General features: G+C 43.9%; 2 protein-coding genes across 3 annotated transcripts in view; both read left to right on the forward strand.

Moving 5' to 3' along the window:
• The first annotated feature begins 6,819 nt into the window (after positions 1-6,819).
• LOC146617638 (uncharacterized) lies at positions 6,820-9,326 on the forward strand. The gene is made up of 3 exons (XM_085371795.1): positions 6,820-6,949; positions 8,220-8,495; positions 8,653-9,326. Exons 1-3 carry the CDS (start codon positions 6,820-6,822, stop codon positions 9,324-9,326), a joined length of 1,080 nt encoding a protein of 359 aa, XP_085227921.1.
• Positions 9,327-11,772: 2,446 nt separating this feature from the next.
• pex7 (peroxisomal biogenesis factor 7) overlaps positions 11,773-21,854 on the forward strand; it is a 43,400-nt gene continuing 33,318 nt past the window's right edge. The window contains exons 1-6 of one of the 2 annotated variants that reach the window (XM_085372458.1): positions 11,773-11,943; positions 12,406-12,539; positions 12,870-12,927; positions 13,500-13,650; positions 13,718-13,795; positions 13,872-13,980. In XM_085372458.1, the coding sequence (XP_085228584.1) occupies positions 12,425-12,539; positions 12,870-12,927; positions 13,500-13,650; positions 13,718-13,795; positions 13,872-13,980 (511 nt within the window). In that variant the 5' untranslated portion in view covers positions 11,773-11,943; positions 12,406-12,424. Of the gene's footprint in view, positions 11,944-12,297; positions 12,540-12,869; positions 12,928-13,499; positions 13,651-13,717; positions 13,796-13,871; positions 13,981-21,854 lie in introns of those variants that run through there. The other variant, XM_085372459.1, reaches the window with a different exon arrangement.

Consider the following 21,854-nt stretch of genomic DNA (forward strand, 5'->3'; position numbering starts at 1 on the left):
CTGGTCTCTGTGTGCAGCTGGCTGTGAGACCAGTGCTCAGGGACCGTCTACAAAGTGCAACACTGAAAGAACATCACACACTAATTTGCTTCCAGCAATTTCACACAACCATCTACTGTCATTATTGTCACCAAACTACGGAGAAAAAAAACATGGGAGAAAAAAAAAAATTAAGACGGACTTTTGCGAGATCTCGCAAAAGTTTTAGCCGCATTCTTCGGCCTTCGACCTCCCGTTAGCTCGAAGCTAACGGGAGGTCGAGACCTACTACAGCCAGGAGGAACACTGCTTTCCCATCACATCGTGCCTCGACCTCCCGGTCGGCTTCGAGCCGGCGTCCGAAGAATGCGGCTAAAACTTTTGCGAGATCTTGCAAAACTTTTGCGAGATCCCGAGTTAGTTTTGTGAGATCTTGCAAAAGTCCGTCTTAATTTTTTTTCCTCCCATGTCCCCTGTGGGGCTCCGTACCAAACTCTGTGGATCCTTTATTGCAAATTCAAATGGGATTCAAATGGTCAGACAAAAGAGGGTTATGAGGAAATATGATGAAATGTTGTGTATTAGCAGCAAGTTATTAAATCATTTTCCTCAGAAACCAAACAAAATGATTGACAAACATGTTTTTGCAAACTCAGTGTTGGACTTGGATCAGCAGGATAAGCTGATGTTTAAAGGCATTTGAGTCCCGCTGTATGAGAGTCCAGTTATTACTCAATATTTATGGATGACGTTTTTTCAGTGTTGCACTTTGTAGACGCTCCCTGAGCCTCACAGCCAGCTACCCATGGACCAGCTGACATTACCCAGCATTAGAGGCGGGTGTAAAAAAATGGATTCTCCTATTTAAATCTTTTTAATTTGAATAAAGCGATGTTGATTCATTCAATCCTGAATCGATTTTTAATATTAATGTATTTTGCCAGGATCTCAGGTTAATGCTCCCAAAAGTATTTCAACAACAACCAAACAGATAAAACAGTAAATGAGAGCAGCTAAACACACAAAGATGGAAACACAGAGCGTGGATCGTTCACTCGACAGCATGTACACGGACACGCCGTCGGAGCTGAAAGTGGACAGCTCACAGATCCTGAAGCTGCAGGTTTCATCTGTCTCCAACCAAAACTGACCCAACCAGCAGCAAAAGAAGATCCAAACTACGCTTTACGTTTGATGAACATCATCATGAATTCTCTCTGACTTTGACGTTTACTTCCTGCACAGCTCTCTCTCTCTCTCAGTGTACTTCAAGAACAGTTTACCTTCAAAACTTTTTTTTCTGCATTATTCACTGCTTATTACGCACCAGTCTGCTGTTGTGTTCACTGCTGTTGGCCTCCGAAAACAAAGCCTCATTTCTGCTGTTCAATACTGAAGAAATTTAAACCTTTTAAAATGATGACAGATTACAAACTCTCAGCTGTGTCTGTAATCAAACCTCTGTAACTTTGCTTCACTTCAGCAGCATCAGGTCATGTTCACATGTTGATTCATGGTTTGCTTCAGAAGAGGTCTCTCAGTCTGGACAATCCACATTGATGGCATGGCATGAAACAGCCAGGTCGCTGGACTCGCTGCTCCTGTGTCAGCGCAGAGCAGAGGCACTTTGCTCCCTCTTCCCCCTCCTGTGTTTACATGTTGCGCTGTCACGTGACTTGACTTAGACGCGTTGGGGGTTGTTAAGTTGTTTACCAGGGCCGTGCAGAGAGGTTTAGAGGGGCAGGTGCTCAAAGTTAAAAAGGGGCACATTGAACCAGGCTGAATAACAACAACACACATTCATCAAGAATCTAATATGGGCAACAAGGCAAAGCAAATGTAGCCGATGCTTTACCTGATGGGTACAATGTTGCTGTTGAGGGGTTGCTGTGGATAGTGCTGGAGGGCAGGGCTGTGTTGATCTGAGACTGTAAACATTAAAAAGTCCATAGGAGAGATGGTAGCTGATTAAACAAGTGTCATGAGATAATAACAAAATGCAAAGATTGGTGACAGCGCTTGGAACCATAAGGCAACAAAAAACTGTGAGAAATAATTTAGGCTCTGCCTGTGAATCACTCTTTGCTTCTCTTCTTCCTTCCTTCCCATCATTTCATATATCACTCTCCACTTGCTGTCTATCTGAGAACAAGGCACAACTTGCTATTGCAATAAACTATAATCTAATTATCCACACCTAACAACTCTTGCACTTAATCTTTAATAAAATGATGACAGAAAAATGTTATAGCACTGCCTTTAGTAGCCTCACACAGCTCCTGCTGTTTCCTCCTCATGTCCTTACCAGGCATGTCTGGACAATGTTATATCATGAGTAATATTTTTTTTAAAAATCCATTTCATAAAACACACACATGCACGCACACACAGTGATATTTTAGACCTTCTTCAGAATACTGTATATACTATGGGCATCATGGTGCTGATCCAGAATCTTTTTTTTTAATTTTTATTACTAGAGCTACAATAATAAAGCAATGAGGAGGGGGAAGTAATAAATATGAAATAATGTATTTATGATGATTCCATTTGTTTCACTATCCACTCTGTGCAGGGGCAAAGCTTATTACATTTTTAAACTGTAGCGATACAATAATTTTACTGCTGTAAAATCCAAATTTTGTCTTATTTAAAATATAAATCTAATATAATCTGCTTCTTAATGTATGTTCTTTAAAATACAGCGTGTGTTTAATATATTATAATTATAATAATGCATAATTATGTGGACATGCATATTAGATCGTTTTTTAGTGAAATATAATCCCCCCAGAAAGGCAGGAAAAGCCCTGTAACTTACTTTAAAACTAAATATGTTCTAAATACTTTAAAACTAAATATGCTTCCTAAAACGGTGGACAGAGCTGCAGACCCATGACAGCCAGGTAGCCAGCAGATATGACAGCACTACTTGTAAGCCCATACTCCTAGGTGGTATACACTACAGTGTACGCTGTACACCTACTTACTGGTTTTGTCGCATCAGTCTGTGTCTCTGAGTTAACTTGTGTTTCTCCTACAGCTCCGGACCGGAAAAAATGCGCGTGCTCTTTGTGAGCTCGTTCCCGGCTCGTAACCAGCGCGTTCTGCCGTCGAGGGCGATCATTGGTTAAATGTGATCATGTGACTGATGCAAGCCAGATCCTTTTATTTAGCAAAACTGTGATTAATAGTTAAATATTATTGTTGAGGGGCACAGACAGGACTCCGCACGCACACACATTAAAAAAAAAAAGAATTAAAAAAAAAAAAAAAAAGCCCCTCTAGCCCCCCCTCTGCACGTGCCTGTTGTTTACATATTATTTATATTTTTACCAGTTATTGTTATTGAGAATTTTAATTGTAAATTTTGTATTATAGTTTCTCAACAGTACTTGTTTTGATTTGTTTACTGGTTTGCGCAATTTATTGAAAAATTTTTATTAACAAAAAAAAAAAAAAAAAAAAAAAAAAAAAAAAAAAAGTAAACTGCCACGGCAGACCTGATGGCATTTTCATGCTTCACAGCATGATTTATTCTTACAATAATCACATGGCTGCTGTAACAGTACATTCTGCTGCAGCTTTCCTGCTGCCAGCTGTACACATCACAATCAACAACAACACAGAACACAGCACAGGTTTTACGCCGGCGAGGCATGATTGTAGATGCCGCGCAGGTAAGTCCATCTCACCTGCAGCGCATCGCAGAACGTACTCCGCCACATACCCCCTTCGCCCCTGAGGCCGAATCTAACCTACTCGCCCCCTCCGCGAGCAGGCAAGGGAATCGGCCCGGATCATCGTCGCCCCAGGTAGCCTTCCATGTGGCAAACAGCGGCGGGGCAGCAGGTGTTCCAGATCAACTGGCGTTTAGATCAACTGGCGTTGGTCGAACAGATGTGTGGCAGTCTTGCGTTTCAGGAGCTGCTACCGACAAACCAGCAAAAAAACGCCAAATGTGTCATCTGTGACACTTGTGAGGTTATCTCAAACACACTCCGTCAGTCTTGATGCTGTTGAACAACAAAATGTTTAAAAATGTGGCGAGTTTACCTGGTGATATCCTCATGCGCGACGCGATCGCGAAAACAGCAAACAAGTAACACCACGCCGTTGTTGTTCACAGGACAGCAAGAGTAAACGATCGGGAGACTCTTGTCGTCGTTATCGTTCCACTCGCACGGTTTATTTCACCGAATTCAGCGTTTTTGCTTCATAACTAAAGCGAGCAGTTTGCTCTGTGCACTAACATGGACTCGAGTCAACCAGCGCCACCTCTGGCCAAGTGCCACAGCCTACAGCCAGATCAACTGGTGACACACATCTGCACCACGTTTGAATTCGTGTCATGCACATTTGTACCTTTCAATTGTGTCTTTTTGTGCGTCATGCAAATAAACCTTTGAAATGAATGAAATGATATCATGTATTTATTATCAGCCTACATTTGTACAAAATGCCAAATGACATACACATAGTCATAAGAATCACCATCCTGATATCAATACTTTTGCCCACAAGAAAAATGTCGTGAACAAATATATGACACACTAATATTTCACCAGTGTTGTAACATCACATGTCGTTAGCATAGTCTGCCTGTGTCTTCCCTCTGCAAACGAACATTTCAGAGTTGGTTGTTATATACAGTCTGTATAAGTGTGGTCAATCTAATAAACATTTGTAAGGAGATGGCAGTTACTGTGAATGTACAGCAGGTGATTAGTAATAAACAGTCAGACAATGACCCTGACAATCTCATTCAATCTTGCAGATTGAATGCACCTTCTGTGGAAAGTGGTACCACACAGTGTGTGTGGACAAATGTTGTGGGTGCTAAATAAACAGAAAAAAGTGATCCCTGTTGTCTTTGCTTACTGATTGTTTTCAGTGTTGACAATCCACATTGCTGGCATTGCATCTGTCAACATGTTTGTGGGCAGATTTGGATGTACCAGGGGTAAGTGCAGCCACTCAGCCTCTACTCACTGTGATCATAGCAGCAGGTGCAGATGTGTCACAAGTTAATCTAGTAGTAGGCTATGGTACTTGGCCACAGGTGGCAGCAGTGGACTGACCTGCATTGGGGACTGGTCCAGCTGCTATGTGGTAGTCAGTAGATGGGCTCCACATTGGGGATTATATGCAAGTTTTGGGGACTGTTTATTGCTGATCACTGTGTGACTGCTGTACATTCAGCGTAGCTGCCATCCCCTTACGGATCGTTATGGGATTGACCACACTTATGCAGACTGTATATCACATCCAACTCTGAAATGTGCGTTTGCAGAGGGGAGACACAGGCAGACTATGCTGGCGACATGTGAGTTACAACACTGGTGAAATATTGGTGTGTCATATATTTGTTCACGACATTTTTCTTATGGGCAAAAGTATTGATATCAGGATGGTGATTCTTGTGACTATGTGTATGTCATTTGGCATTTTGTACAAATGTAGGCTGATAATAAATACATGATATCATTTCATTCATTTCAAAGGTTTATTTGCATGACGCACAAACACACAATTGAAAGGTACAAATGTGCATGACACGAATTCAAACGTGCTGCAGATGTGTGTCACCAGTTGATCTGGCTGTAGGCTGTGGCACTTGGCCAGAGGTGGCGCTGGTTGACTCGACTCCATGTTGGTGCACAGAGCAAACTGCTCGCTTTAGTTGTGGAGCAAAAACGCTGAATTCGGTGAAATAAACCGTGCGAGTGGAACGATAACGACGACAAGGGTCTCCCGATCGTTTACTCTTGCTGTCCTGTGAACAACAACGGCGTGGTGTTACTTGTTTGCTGTTTTCGCGATCGCGTCGCGCATGAGGATATCACCCTGTAAACTCGCCACATTTTTAAACATTTTGTTGTTCAACAGCATCAAGACTGACGGAGTGTGTTTGAGACAACCTCACAAGTGTCACAGATGACACATTTGGCGTTTTTTTGCTGGTTTGTCGGTAGGAGCTCCTGAAACGCAAGACTGCCACACATCTGTTCGACCAACGCCAGTTGATCTAAACGCCAGTTGATCTGGAACACAGGCATGGAAGTGAGCCGGGGCTCACAGGCAGCTGAGCAGGCGGTCGGCGCGCAGTACTGCGCAGCGTGCTGCCTCTGTTGGAAGAGAGGCTGGACCGGACAGCACGCTGCCCTCGGGTGTGGCAGGACCCCTGCGCACATCTGTCTCCAGCTTGGCAGGTCCCGCTGACGCGCCAGCCTCCGGCTCACCCCAACCGGTCCTTGCCGTGCGCTGTCCACCGTTACAATAATCACACGATTTCTCTAACAGTACATTAGTACAACCGCTGCAGCTCGCCAGCTGTACACATCACTAACAACAACACAAGCAGAGCACAGGTTTTAAGCCAGCCAGGCGTGATTGTAGACGCGGTGCAGGTGAGTCCATCTCACCTGCAGTGGCATCGCAGAGCAGCCACAATAAGAAAGCATTTTCTATTTAATTATAAACTTTATCCTAATTATGTCCTGGGTTTTAACTATTTAATAATAAAAAAGGAAACATCACAAAAAACACTTAAGGTTATAAAAATTAATTGAGATTTAGGAATTCAATGATGTATCCACCTTATTTATTGAAAAGTATTGGTATTGATATCGGCGATACTGGCCCGCATTTACTTGGTATCGGATCGATACCAAAATATGCAGTATCGCACACCACTAGCGAACGAAGGACTGAAATCTGGTCACTTTTTATACAAATGAGCTGTGACGCACCGGAAACGGAAGTAGTGTTTCCCCCCATTCGTTCTTTTATTTTCTTTCCAGTCCGGCTCCGCTCTGCCAGAGTTTTAAATACAGGAGAATGGAATACAAGCTGATCATGGCGGTCTCTGGCTTCCCGAGTCTCTACGACATGAACTCCCCGACCTATCGGGACCTGAACATGCGGAGCGACGCGTGGCGGCAGGTGGCGGAGATCGTCGGAGTCCCCGGTGAGTTTCAGAACAGCGCCGAGATCCCGGCGCGAACTTCAGCTCTCACACGGGAGCACTTTCGATGTGGGCGAGAGGGAAAACTTTCAAAACATGTCAAACATTCAGATTTTCATCAGAGAAAAGTTCAAAACAAATGCGGTCCGACCCTTATTATGTTCCTACGCTCGTCGCCTCTCGGCTCCAGCACAATGGTTCCTCTTCAGAATTATCAGCACAGATTTATGAAAGAAACACTGTAAGAAAATCTACGACAACTTTAATCAGCAGCTTTTACTCATATATTGTAATTACTGGGAAATAACTGGTCGTAGTGGATTTTTCTAGTAATCAGAACTGGGGGAAAAAGGTGATGACGACCAAATATGTATGTATGTGTGTTTGTAACACAAGTATTTAAGGTTTTACTCATGTAGACAGTCTTTGTTAACTGAACTTAAAAATTTTCAAATACAGTAAATTATGGTTCGCTGAAGAAAAGAAAGGAAAATAAAATAAAATACAGAATAAAGGAGCTGTTAATACGCTTTTGTTATTTATGGGTTTATATGTTTTAACATTAAAAATTAATAATAACATGATAGAAATTACTGACGTTTTAAATTATATTTAAAAGCCTTTAAAATAAAATTCAACAGAAATTTTATTACTTGGATTTTTTTTAAACAAACAGCCTAATATGTTTAATCATAAATGTATGGAAGGAAACATAATGTAAATTGTAAAAAATATCCCAAAAAATAGTTTGAATGTTTAAAATTTATCTGGATTCTGCATTTGTTTTTGTTTTTTTAAAAATTGGTTGTTATTTTATTATTGCCTTTTTTTGGTCCTTTTAATTAATACTATTTAGTTAATTGTTTGTATTATTTTTAATCATTTTTTTAAATAACCATTGGAAGCAAAAATTATGATTGAAATTCATATTTGGCTAAAAGTCACACAGGAGTTTGGAGCCGTGAGTATTTTCACATGTGAGTAGTACTGTTTGTTATTTTCAAATGTTGAATATTGTCCAAACACAAGTTTGCTGTGAAATATGACCAAGCAAACAAAAATAGTTCGGTTGTTTGGGAGTTTGTTTTAGTTTTTGCAGAATAAACTAAATTAGAGCAAAGATTAGTTTTAGTTTTTGTATGCAGGTGAAAATAAAGCGTTTAATGTGACTCTGTGTGTGTGTCTCTGGTTGTGGACACAGCAGGATGGTTTAACTGTTGGATTTGATGGTTTTATGGTTTAATTAAAGCAAACTTGTGGTTTTCCACATTAGAGTCGGAGTGCAGAAGGAAGTGGAAGACACTGAGAGACCAGCACAGGAGGGAGAGGCAGCGTGAGAAGGAGCGGCGCGAGAGCGGCATCGGGCTCTTTAACTACCGGCCATGGAGATACTCGTCCATCCTGTCGTTCCTTAATCCGTTCATCGATGCCCGGGCAGCCGGTACCAACGGCTGGGCCCTGGACCCACAGCCCTCTCAGGTCCAGGTGGCCGAAATGGTCGGCTGCAGCACGACCACGGAGACGCGGAGCGACGACGACGAGAGCTACGGTTCGTACTGACACTTCCTTCTGATTGGCCAGCCTGCAGTACTTCCTCATCAGTTTTTCCATGTGCAGTCCGAGCACCCGGGTCTCTGATGGCTTTTGATTAATATTTTCTCGTGATTCGACATCGATTTAGTTCTGATTGTTTTGTCTGTTTTCAGGGTTCGCCGTAGCTGACGCGACCACGACGACATCCTCGTCCTCATCCTCAGAGTTCCCGCAGAGGAAGCGGCTACCCTCCGTCGGCTTGGACCCGTCCAGGCCCAAAGAAGCAAAGGTTGAGGTGAACTCAGGCGCCACAGACACTGACGACGGCCTGCAGACGCAGCAGCACGCCAACATGAAGGAGCTGTTTGAGATGATGATGCACTCGGTGACATCTCTTGCTACGACCTTAGCTTCGTCACGCTCTTCCTCGCAGACCCCTCTTCTGCAGCAGGATCCGCAGAGTCATCATCGCAGCCCGCCGCTGTCCTGGACCGTGGCGCGGCTGAACCAGCTGAAGACAGAGGAGCCGGAAGGCGACGTGGACGAGCTGCTCGTCCAAACGGACGATGAGGAGGAGGTGGAGGAAGAGCGCCGCCCCGCTTCTCCCAGGCCGCTCCGGCCAAAGAGGAAGAGCGTCGACGGCCTGCTGGAGGAATTCCTGACGAAGACAGAAGCCAGGGATGCGCAGAGGGAGCGTGACATGGAGCAGAGGGACGACGTGACGCTGTTCCTGCTGAGCCTGGCTCCGGCTATGAGGAGACTGACAGCAGAGAAACAGTCATGGGTCCGAACCAAGATGCAGCAGTTTCTGCACGAGGCCGAGTTTGGCGCCACAAAGTTCCAGTGAGCCCACGAACGTTTTGATGGAAGCTCATTCAAAGGGGAAGGACTGAATCCTCCCTGTAGACTCCACACGTGCCGACTCTTCTTACAGGTGATTCAGGTAGCTCCAGATTTGATGGTCTGTCCCTGACCGATGACTCCAGATACTGGGTTTCTGTTTTCATCGATGACTAAACGGATGTCTGCACAAAGCAGGACTTCGGGCACATCGGGGTCACTGCAGGGTTAGCGCCACGCTTCAGTGTTGATGTCTGATTACTTAATGGGAACTTAAACTTCTGCACAGAGGACTCTGTGCACGTGCACATCCGTGTTCAGCAGCAGGAGACTTTCTAAAGTTTAGATTTCTCACAAGAATCTGTCCAGAAACAGTTTTTCCACGACCGACTTTATTCCTGCAAGAAGGCCGTCTGCAGATGTAAAACCGCTTCATCGGCTTGTAACTGTCAAAGTGGTGATTTGATACTAAAGTGTCTAAAATTTGAACCTTTGTAGATGAAGCCTACATCTGAATACAGAGTATTTATTCTGTCGTCTTACTCAGACGGTCAAACAGCGCAGCCGAGGACAGTAAGCAGACGCCTGTTCTCTGACTGTCTGCGTTTGTCCAGCCGTCAGTTGATCACAGAGCTAAGATGAGTCTGTGATCGAGCACCGTCAGCGTTCATACTCACTAAAGCATTCAGAGCACACACTTTAATACTTCACTACTGTACGTGCTGTACACACACACACACAGACAGACATGAACGGGTGCAGCTTGTATCATGTGTTTAATAAGCTGCAGGCTCCGCCTCCTTCATGTGTCCATGTAGCCTGAATCCTGATGCAAGCAGGTAAAGTGATAAAGATCTGCTGTTAAGATCTTTGTAGCAAATTAATTACTGTTGTTAAGTTTGTGGTCCAAAAGTGTCACACGCTACGTCAGGGCAGGTGGTGCACTCCAGCACTGCAGACACACTTTTCCTCCTCTTCTCTGTCCCCGACCAAAATACTTCTTTATCTGACGTGAACAAGGATCTTTTATGACTTTTGAATGATGCGAAGCTCAAACAGAGACGTGTTGGTTCGTGTTCCTCTGAGATCATCTCAGACTGTTAACACCACTCAATGTATTTTATGTACTTTTATTTTGAAAGGCCGGTCACACTGAGACCAAAGTGTGATCTTTGCTTTCTCCTCTGAATCAGGAATTCAGTGATGATCAATGAAATTGTAAATAATATTTGTACCTGTTACCGGTAACCAGTTGCAGCTTTCTCCTGGTTTCCATGGCGACGCAGTATTTATGGAGCTGTGGTTGCAATCACGGTTTCCTCCTGGCTGTGAGAGTGTGAGGCCACAGCGTCTTTGGTTATGTGTTCTGAGTGCAATGCTCCATGTGTGATGCAGAAAAGCACATTTTGTATTACAGAAAAGTTTCTGTCTGTATTTCTAAACAATCATAAGAGCGTGATTTTTCCCAGATAGCATTGAACGCTTCAGCAAAGGATTCCTTTCACTCTGGTTTGTGTTCACTACTCTCCCATGTTATTCAGTCCTGAGTTGGAACATTTTTTATGTTTCAGAGTCCTGCAGCTGATTTTATTTTCTTTGTTTGTCCTGTTTTTGTTTTTTGTTTAAAAACAAACAAACAAACTCTTCTTGCAGTCATTTGTGTTTTTATTTTAAAGTGAATGCTCACAGCTGAGTCATGCTTAGAGTGAACTTCATATGCAAACGTCTGAGCAGACTGCTGCAAATATTATTGCACCACTCATAAAGTGAGCTTCAGGAGGAGCCGATTAAAACCTGATTACTGACTGAAAAGAGCTCTTAGTGTGCTGCTGTGAATATTTCACCTTAATTTGAAGTTTTCATCCTTGTGCTGTAACACCGATTCAGCAGGAAACTGCCGCTGCAAGGATGTTTTCTTACATATACAAACTATCATTTTCTGTTCTCTGGAATAACATGTGGATTACTGAACGCGCACAGACTCTGAACACAGTTTGAAGTCAGTTTCCAGGAAATTGCTGTTTTAAAAATAAAACTAATCTTTGGTCATTTCTGAGGAAATGAAAACTAATATTTTAACTGCACGAAGCACAAAAGCAGTGACCATTACTCCTTCCGTGAACGTGCAGATGCTCCATCTCGTAAGAAAAGATGTCATTTAATAGAAAATTATAATTAATAAAATATGAAGTTTTCCAGTTATTTAAAGCTTTTCTTAAATTTAAAAATGAAAATAAATTTTTACAAATGTAAGTAACATTACCTGTCTAGCTTCATTTACCTGAATGTCGTGTTTTTAAAGAATTATAATTTCTAATAAGCGCACTTGTTGGTTTTAAGGTAAAGAAATGTCTCCACCTGGTGGCAAACTGTACAACTACAAGTATAAGCACGTTCAATCCGGAGTCAGCTGATCAAAACACGGAAGTGGAGAAGCAGTGAGTGGAGTGAGAAGAGCAGCAGGAGCAGCGGGAACTTCTGTGGGTCTCTGAAGTTTTGAAGCTTTTTTCTCTCGATCCCACGAGACGACCTGGTTTCTATGAGTCACGTGACAGCCATTTTCAATTTAAATGTGATCAGGGTCCGTGAAGTCACTCTGTCACCTGCAGACCACACGAGAGCAGGTGCTGATCAGACACGGTCTGAGTCATAAAACGTTACTTTAGTCCCGCGTACTTCTTACGTGTGAACAGATTAACAGACTCAGAGCTTCACATCTCTGAACCCCACGGATTATTTGATAAAACACAACAGGGCGGGTTCAGAGCGCAAACGTGGACCGCGTTAACCGGAATCCCCGAGTATTAAGTTTTAATTAAGACCCTATCGCACCTGCTGGAGGACGAACGAGAGAAAGATTAATACGTGTGTGAAAAACGTGGTTAGAAAACCGCCCCACTGTGAATGTAAATGCACTGAATGTTTGTTAGGAAATTTGGCGTCTTACAAGTTTTGTGCACATTAATTGTCATATTTTCTAAAATATTTCGCCTGAGGGTCATAAAAAAGCTTCAAAGTAACAGTACATGCTGTAGTAAATAGTCGATGTCGTCTTTGCAGACTTTTTAAACCTTTCTGTCCATCAGGGTTTCTTTGTATGTGACGATGATGACGGTGAAGGTGTTTCGCAGTCCGGCCCGTCACGGTTACGCAGTGGAAGTGTCTCCGTATATCCCCAGCAGAGTGGCCTGTGCTGCCTCACAGTACTACGGGATAGCAGGTCAGTAGAGTTCAGTGGTCACAGTTTGGAGAACACACCTGGATGTGATAAAGAATGAATGCTCACTGCTGGAGCCTCGTGCGGACGTTAGAGGAACTCCAGTTTGTGGCTCTTCATCACTTCTGTTTCCTGACTTTTGATCCGTATAAATATTCTGAAATAAAATAAGACGTGCTGTTTGTTTCTGAACGTCGACCTCAGCGAGCTGAACAGACCCCGATGACGACGATGATCACGCGGTTTTCACACCGAAACACAGATCTGTGCGTTTCAGCTGTTTTTAAACAGTCAGCTTTCTCATTCCTATCCACTCTGTCTGTGTGTGTACAGGCTGCGGCACACTGCTGGTCCTGGATCAGACCGAGACCGGGCTCACCTTAGTGAGAAGGTAACATCTGTTTCCTCATCTCTCTCTCTCTAACATCTGTTTTTGTCCTTTATGCTTACAGATGATGATTATAAGAAGTTGCAGGAGGTTTAGGGCTCGGTTTCATCTAATTTCAGCACAGATCAGATTATTATCAGACTGCGAGGAAACCAGATAGAAACCCCTGGTTTTATGTGACTGCCACTGACTTCCAGGACTTCCACTGAGAGAGTGACATGGTCTAAAAACTCAGAAAATAATAAAAATGCAGATGATATATACAAATCAGTAGGAGTCACATTCCTCCTCATCTGCATTCTGAATGATGACGCATGTGTGATTATTCAGTAGATATGAAATCTTTGTGTGAAGTGTGCCATTTCTGAGGTTGTTGACTCCACATCTGGGGAAGACTGAAACACAGAGACTTGTCGGAAGCTGCATAGCTCCGTGCTGGAGGCGACTGCTTCACAACACCATTAAACCCCCCCCCCCCCCAGAAATAATCCTTTAAAGTCGAATAAAGGAAACAAGAATTCAGTCAAAGGTCAAAGATTAAGTTTTTATGTCATCCTCGTGTGTGTGTGTCTCAGCTGGGAGTGGAGTGACGGCCTGTTCGACGTGGCATGGAGTGAAGCTAATGAGCACATTTTGGTGGCAGGCGGCGGCGATGGCAGCCTCCAGCTGTGGGATACAGCCAATCACAGTGCTCCACTGAGGGTGGCCAAAGAACACACACAGGAGGTAACGCACACATGCTTACACACACACAGACACACACACAGGTGTTCTGACTGTGACGTGTGTGCAGGTGTACACTGTGGACTGGAGTCAGACTCGAGGAGAAAGCCTGATAGTTTCTGGATCGTGGGATCAAACGGTGAAAGTGGTAAGATGAAAGTTTCTCCTTTCTTCCCCTCTCCGTCTGCGTTCTGTCTTCTTCATGTTAGTTTTATCTCTGTCAGTGGGACCCTGCTCTCAGTCCATCGCTGACCACCCTCAGAGGTCATGAAGGGGTCATCTACAGCACCATTTGGTCGCCTCACATCCCAGGTTGCTTTGCATCTGCCTCAGGTGAGTCGGCTGGCCTGTCAGAGGGGTTTAAAGTGGCTGCTTTCACCATTAGATGGCGTTGTTGTGATGGTTTTTGGAAGCAGGCCTGAACGTTTTTTGAACTTTGCTTCAGACCGCTCAGATTCAGCTTCACTTTGGATTTAAAGCTACAAAGGAGGAAATGTTTGATGTCATGAAGCTTTTTCTCGGTGTCTGTCTGCGAGCACGAGTGCACCTGAGCTCTGGAGGTTTTCGTGGTATTCACTCGTGTAGTTTGTTGGAGGTTTTCCTCATCGTGTGCAGTGTAGGAAGTGAGGTGAGTCTGCATGATGCTAGTAAGTATACTACTGAAGGTTTTAGTCTTAGTAGGAATTCATAGTTACGAACGTAAATCTGTAATTTAAACACGACGTGGAAAGAACTGTGCTTTAATAATGTAATTCTTAAAGCACAGTATATTCAATATTCTTGATATTTATAACTGAGTGATTTGCATATTAGTGCTATTTCTTAAATTTGCAAATTTTGTAACATATTGTATTAGTTAATTAGTTTAGTCTGTTATTGTTGCTGCCTTGGAGCAACTGTAACCCACATAATTTCCTTAGAGTTAGTTAGTTCTGATTCTGATTTAAACCTGCTTTGGTGCTGATGCAGACACAGGGGTGTAGTTTGTAGCAGGAGGCGTGTCTCTGTCACTGTGATGTCATCGCTGGGTGCACGAGTCTGCCGTCCAAGATTGAGGTTGCATGTGTTTTTAGATTTTCTGCATGATGCACTTCCTGTTTCCTGTGGCACTTCTGTGGCTAATCAAGCAGTGAAGCATTTTAGGGGTTTTCTCCCATTATGAAGGAGACTGTGGTAACAGGTTGACTGCTTTGGGGATCTCCTCCAAACCTCTGTCACAGTGATTTTTCTCTGTCGTTGTGCTTGATTGTTGAGTGGTGGGATCTTTAAAGCAGTCCTCCTGGCTCTGTTTGCTGCTTCTGCTGTAGCAGTGCGCTCCACAGTGACGTCAGACTGCTGCATGTCTCATTGGGTCATGCTGGAGACATCGCCATCCGCTGTCAGAGCAGGACTTGACAGATTCTCAGAGACTCTGCAACAGCTTGAAACTTAACTTCCTGCTCTCAGACCTACAGATGTTTGGGGTCAGCGACAGTAGACAGTAGCCTGAAGTCTATAAAACTTGTCCCACACGAGCATAAATCAAAGGCATCATCTTTGAAGGATAAGTCGAAGGTGCTGCGGTGCAGGGCTTAAAGAGTTAGTTCCTGGTTGGGTGGAGACTGTGTGGAGCTTTCATGTGTCCTCCAGCAGATGTGCACTTTAGGTTAACTGGCCTCAAGTCTGGATAAAGAGTGGTCAGTAAGACCAGAGAAGCATGTAAAAGTCTGAGAAGTCGCTTTCTTGTGTGTCTGTCGAGAAAGTTTTCATCCACACAGTGATGTGAGTGAGTTTGTAGCCAGAGGGAGCATTTGGATGATCTCCTGGGAGTGTGTTTAAACTTCATACAGGGGCAGCAATTCATCATCCAATCTGCAGCAGCCGCCTTCAGCTCGAGCTCGGTTTGGGAGGTGCTGTCTGTCACGTGACTCGGCCAATGAGTTTGGGTTAATTGGTTTGTGAGCGAGCGGAGGTCTCTGATGAGATTCTCAAAGCAGGAAGATGTTAACCCCCCGCTGCTCACGGGGTAGTCCAGGTCCAACCATTTGACCTTAAATGAGTCTTTATTTTTGATTGAGTGTATATAGAACACACAGCTGGGACAATCCGTGAGGGTCCTAACTGTTGAATCCTGTGTTTGTGTGCTATAAAAGGTCTGTTCAGGTTGGGTTCAGTTATTAGAAGTGTGCTGCAGTGGACTCATGCATGCACCAGCAGTCCTCAGATGTGATTTTTAAGGAAGTTCTGGATGTTTTTCATTTGATTTTTGAACAAATTTCTGAGAATTTATTTTTCATGATGGCTGTGCTGAATTAAAACAAGTAAAATATGGTGTTTGTGTTCAGATCTGAGTTCTGAGTATGTGTCAGTGATCCCTGTGACAGATGTGTGATTAATGGCTCCTTGTTGTTGGCACCATATGATGACCGGTGCCACAGATGAACTTGGAGGCTGTAATTCTGGGGTTTGTTGTTGTGGTTGATGCTTCATATTTGTTTTCATTTGATTTGATTTTTGATCTCTCCGCTTTTTTTTTTTTTATTGACTTATTCTCAACTCTGGGAACTCATAATATTTTCTGGTCTGTAAAATATCAGGTTACGGCTTCAAACTGCCCAGCACAGTGTCTCGCAGTCCTGACTTACACTAACCGGCTTTAATAACAGCTCTGCAGCTAAATGCTTTACTGAGAGCACGTCTCCATAATGAGACCTTCAGAGTGTCCGTGTCCGCCGCTTACAGCGGTTCAACTCCATGTTGGTCTCGTACATCAGCTCAACCGAACGCACTGCATTTGATATTCTGCCAGTCAACTCGCCGCACGCTCACAATTAGTAAAAACGCACAGTGTTTCTCTTAATGTGGTCCTAAAACACATAAAAGCCTCGGCTTTTACCTACAAGACGTCCATTAGACAACAGATGGTTTGCATGTGTGACAGATTTTCCGTTATTGGTGTCGATATGTGAGAGAGTAGCTTTATTCTGCTCTCACTTCTAATAGGTTCCTGTTATTAAGATCTCCGTGAGGTTCAGCAGTGCAGCAGCTCTGCTCTATAAAGACCAACACACAGAGCTGTAACATGACAGCAAACAAAACACTAATGATGCCCCTTGTCAGGATGATCTCCTCCTCACAGTTTTCTTTTATATCATCTGATTCCTCAAAAGTTCCCTCACAGTTTTGGTAGATTTTTATCCTTAAGTAACTCTTTAAGGAGTGATGCCATGAAGTTGGAGGGTTTCCATTTTTCAGGATTTTTCCGTAGTCCAAACACTTGGCTGTGGTTTTTCCGAACATTCTCTTTATACGTCTTTGACTTTTGGAGTAACTCTTCTGGTTTCTGAAGCATGTTTAGCTGACCCTCACAGCCAAAAACTAATCTTTAAAGAACCGTTTGAATCCTTATAGATACAAACAGTTATTCAAAAACAGCAAAGAACCAGCCATCACTGACTCCTACAGGGGGTCATAACATAGCTCCCTAAAACGTTCCAGCTCCTGCTTTAGGAAACAGTTTGTAATCCCTGCAGCAGCACTGTGGATTCAAGCTGCTGGAGCTGGAAGAGGAAACACTTTCTACGGCACAGGGATGAGGATGTAAAGCACTTGTCTTATCGGTCCTCCTCTGCGGTGCTGAGTGGTGTCCTCTCACCAAGAGTTAAGCTCAGAGATTTGAATGAGGACGCTCAGGCTCTTTGAAAATGTGTCTTGATCCGAGCACATCGGCGCCAGGACCTCTCAGCCGCGCGTCTGCCGCTAAAAAGACAAAGCCGACGATACCGGCTCAACCACAGAGCCGAACCTGAGGAGACTCGTTCACGTGCAGCTGTACCCCCTATGGTAGAAACAGCTGTGAAGGCGCCACTGTGCTTCCTTGGTGGGCGATGCCTTTTGTCTTTACCTTTGAGCCGGAGGTCACCTGCTGATGTCAGGACTCTGAGCAAGGTGCATGGACTCCATTTGCATTGAGACTTGCCTGTGAAACCCACGCTGAAAATCTGCAGCATTACTGAGCTGTGCTATCAGCACACAGCAGGCTACAGTAAAGGAGCCAGTGCAGTATTTATTTTGGCCTCAGGGTCTCATGAAGCTCTAAATGCTAAACACCTTGTCTGTACTTTTGTGTGCAGCTCTGCCTCCCAGAACTGAAGCAAGTATTTTAATGAAACATGTTGAACTTTATTGCTTTTTTAAGCTTTTTAAAGCTAATTGTGTTGGATGTGTTGCACGCAGGCACAAAAACTGGCAGAGAAGAGTGAAGCCTAACCTAAAAGTGGTCTGAAAGCGAGAGGAGAGTAGCTTGTGTTAAAGCTTTATTTAATGCATCCAGTTGCCAGTTTGTTTACGGCAGCAGCCGGAGGCGAAGCTCTGCTGTGCACCGCTTTCTGACCTGCAGCAGGAGTGATAAAACTTGGCATCAAATTAGCCTCTGCGTTTATCTCTGTGTGCTCCTGCTTCCAGCAGGCGCACTCACGCTCGATCCAGGTTTCTCGGCGTTCTGCTCGTCCTTTTTTCTTTTCTTTAACTTATAGACTTGGTCACAGCTTGCTTCTGCGATCAGGATGTGAGGTGGGCGGTCAGTTGTGGGTTTAATGAGGAAATAATGAGCAGAGCTTTGCTGCAGTTATAAGCTTGGTTATGTAGTTATGTAAAATTTGAGTGATGAGCCGACATTCTGAATATTCATTTAAATTAGAAATGTCAAAGTTTAGGTTGCTGTCAAGGGCTTCTGGAGGATGGTGGTCCACAGGAGACGGGCGATGATTGATGCTGGATGGGTGCGGTCTATACAACCTTTATTTCCCCCAAATAGTGTTGGCATCACCGTGAGCCTGGCGGGTCCCTGTGGGGGCTCTTGAGACATCTGACATGCACAGGCATCAAAGACCAAAAACAAGGCAAGGCTGTTAAGACTCATGGGCCCTCCTGGGCCATGGCAGCATGTTACCTGAACAGTGTGACTCCTTAAAGGTAAGACTGTGTATGATGTGAACCCTCAGAGGGGAGTTTTCGTCATGCATCCATGTTGCCCACTTCCTAAAAATTAAAGTCCAGCTGAGGGATCATCGTGTTTACACACTGGAGGAGATCCAGTATCCTTTGTAGAGGCACACGTAAAACAGCCGAGCTAAAAGCTGTCCAGAGGTGCCCGAAAAGATGATCGTGAAGTGGAAATCATCATTTATTTTTTGGGGACGTCTTCTCAGAAGGTTCTGATCATGCCTGTACACTCTTAGCAGAGGTTGGAGTCAGAATGGAAGCTCTAATAAAACCTGCAAGCTCACCGCAGTTTAGGAATCAAATATCAAATCTGACATCGCATTTTGAGTTCTGTCACACGCCTTCAATGTTGGAATAAAGGTTATTCAAAGCGGCCGGTGAGAGGTGAAGGTGTTTAAACTCCAGGCCGTCAAGGGCCGGTGTCCTGTAGGTTTTATTATAAATCACCTCCTCAACATATCTTGAAGTTCTCCAGAGGCCTGGTAATGAACTGATCATTTGATTCATGTGTTTTGACCCAGGGTGAGATTGAAAACCTGCAGGACACTGGTCCTTGAGGCCTGGAGTTCCCCACCCCCGCTTTAAAGCGTTAAAGCTGCTTCTGCTTCTGCTTCAAATAAATCTTGACACACATTATTTTTACCCACATTTTCATTTCTGCCTCACAATAACAGATTTATGAGAGTTTATGGTCAATTTCAGTGAGATTCATTTGTAATCACTGATGTGCTGCTGAGCCTCGGTGTTCTCCATCGCTCCTCACAGCCTCACCGCCGTGCTCTCGTGTTTTGTTCTCCAGCCAAATGATATTTGCTGCAGGACACTGAAACACACACACACACACGGTTTCATACCGCTCAGTGTATGTGTGTGTTGGACTTTGTGAGCAGGTAGTGTCTGTTTAAATAAGTGATAGCAGGTGTCCACCAGATACAGCAGGCTCTCTGTCTCTGCTACACACACACACACACACACACACACACACACACACACACACACACACACACACACACACACACACACGTACGTACGTACGTACGTACGTGCGCGCTGAGCGGTGTTTGGTAGGTCCTGGCCTCAGGGAAACTTTGGCCACACTCGTTCTCTGTATCTGCAAACCTACATTAGGTCATGAGCTGTGATAACAGACACACACACAGACAGAGAGACACACACACACACCGGCTGGTGTCGATGGAGGCGCCGCATCTTGCTTCAGAGAGCGCTGCTGCAGGCCTGGTCACAGCTGTAATGAGACGATGGCAGCGATCAATGGTGAGAGAGGAGCGCTTGTTGTGATAACAGCATCGTTTTTTTTTCTGAGTCAGTAAGCTGTGAAGAGTTCCTGTCGCACATGCTCAGTGTGTCCTCTCTCTATTTGGGTTTACTCAGGTGAGAAAAGAGACGAGGCGTTACCGAGGTTGGAAACCTAGAGGTCTGCTCACGGTCATATTTATGATGAGAGCAGAGGACAGATTATTCATTTTTTCATGTTTGTAACTGAACAATGTTTGTCTGAGAGTTTCAGGCATCTCAGAAACATCTGAAGAGAAAAGGTTTGAATCATTTTGAAAAATGTGATGCCACTCTGGATTTTGGAGCTCAACACAATTTAATGACGGTGTGTGATGGTGTAATTGTCAGGCTGGTGGAGAACGGCTGAAGTGGGTCCCAGTGGTGTTTCTCAGTGGGTGATCTGACCTTTTACTAGTGTACCTGTGTTCCTGTGATGTCAGCTGTCTCAGTGGAGCTGGCCTGTACACACACAGAGGCTGAGCGGCAGTTTGGAGTTTTTTGTTTTTTGCTGAAGTCAAAAAAATACTGGAGTTTTTATCATTATTTGAGACTTTACAGTGTTGAAGATCGGTGTTGGCGAAATATTTTAATGGTGCTCATGTTGAAGCCAGAGAAGACTCTGCTCGTACTCCAGAGTGTTTAAACAGACTGGTGGATGTCAGCACCGTGCCTTCATGGTGAATCACTGGTGGAGTGCTGGATGCTCATAGATCAGTGACCTGTCAGTCAGAAGCTCTGTTTTTTTTTTTTTTTTTTAAATGACTTTAAACTCAGCATTGAGACAATCAAACCTGCTGTTTGCAGGGATAACTGATCAGAAGACGGCTGCCTTAAAGGGGGGAGGAGCTAATATCACTTATTTGAGACAGAGGATGAACTGAGGAAAGGCAATATGAGATCCATATGGATTATTTTGACCTGTGAATCATGCAAAGCTACCCTACAACAGGTCGCCTTGGATCATGCTCTCTGTGCATTATTATTATTATTATTATTATTATTATTATTATTATTACTTGTTATTAGGGGTTTAAATCAAAATTCATATTTTTGTATTTTCTGTTATAACTTATGAGTCGGATAATAACTGAGAGGGATGGCTGGATGGATGAGTTTTCAAGCACAGCTACCTATGATTAGTGTATGGTGGAGCTTTGCCACCTTATCTCTATCTTACGGCTTCCCCTCTGGTGGCACTTAGTGTTAGCTTGAGAGGCTACAGCCACTCATGACTTTGAAGAGAAAGGAAGTGACAAACCGGGAGAAGCAGAGATACGGTGAAGGCGTGGTGCAGATGGCGTCTCATTCCGATAAGCTTATCTGGGTTTCCATGCTCCTCACTGCTTCTCTCCCTTGCCTCCTCTTTTGTTCCTTGCCTCCTCCTCAGTCCTCTCATTTCTCTTTCCGCTTAGCTCGATTCAGTGACAGACAAAGATCCCCACCTCCAGCCTGAGAATCAGATGAGGGTCTGTGTCTGTTTGTTAGGCTTCGATCTGCCCTCCAGGAGACTGGAGTCTGCAGTGCTGGTTAGTCGCTCTGAGCTCTCAGTGAATCAAAGCTTCAGTAATCATCAGTTAAACTCTGACCTTTCAATGAACTGTGTTTAACTCAGACTCCACCTACACGTGTCATTCCTGTTTCCTGTATTTAAAAAAAGGCCCAGAACGACTGAGGTTAAATAAACGATGGTCACTCACGTTCTGTCCATCATATTGACAGAAAGCCTGTAAAATTACAGGTGCGATCAAAAAGTTCAGCCCATGAAAATATAAACTGGATTTAAACTTTGTCTGATCGCTCCTGCTGGTGCACGCTGGATCTACTCCAGTGTATCGAAACAATGATCCTAGAATATGAACAATAAAGGTTGGTTTTTTTTTTTGTTTTTTTGTTTTTTAAATGAATGAAATTGCAAATCAGTGTGCAAA

This window comes from Diplotaxodon limnothrissa, linkage group LG15, assembly GCF_057381915.1.
Source record: "Diplotaxodon limnothrissa isolate DT_005_m linkage group LG15, D_limnothrissa_male_GT1.1, whole genome shotgun sequence".
In the NCBI taxonomy this organism is placed as follows: domain Eukaryota; kingdom Metazoa; phylum Chordata; class Actinopteri; order Cichliformes; family Cichlidae; genus Diplotaxodon; species Diplotaxodon limnothrissa.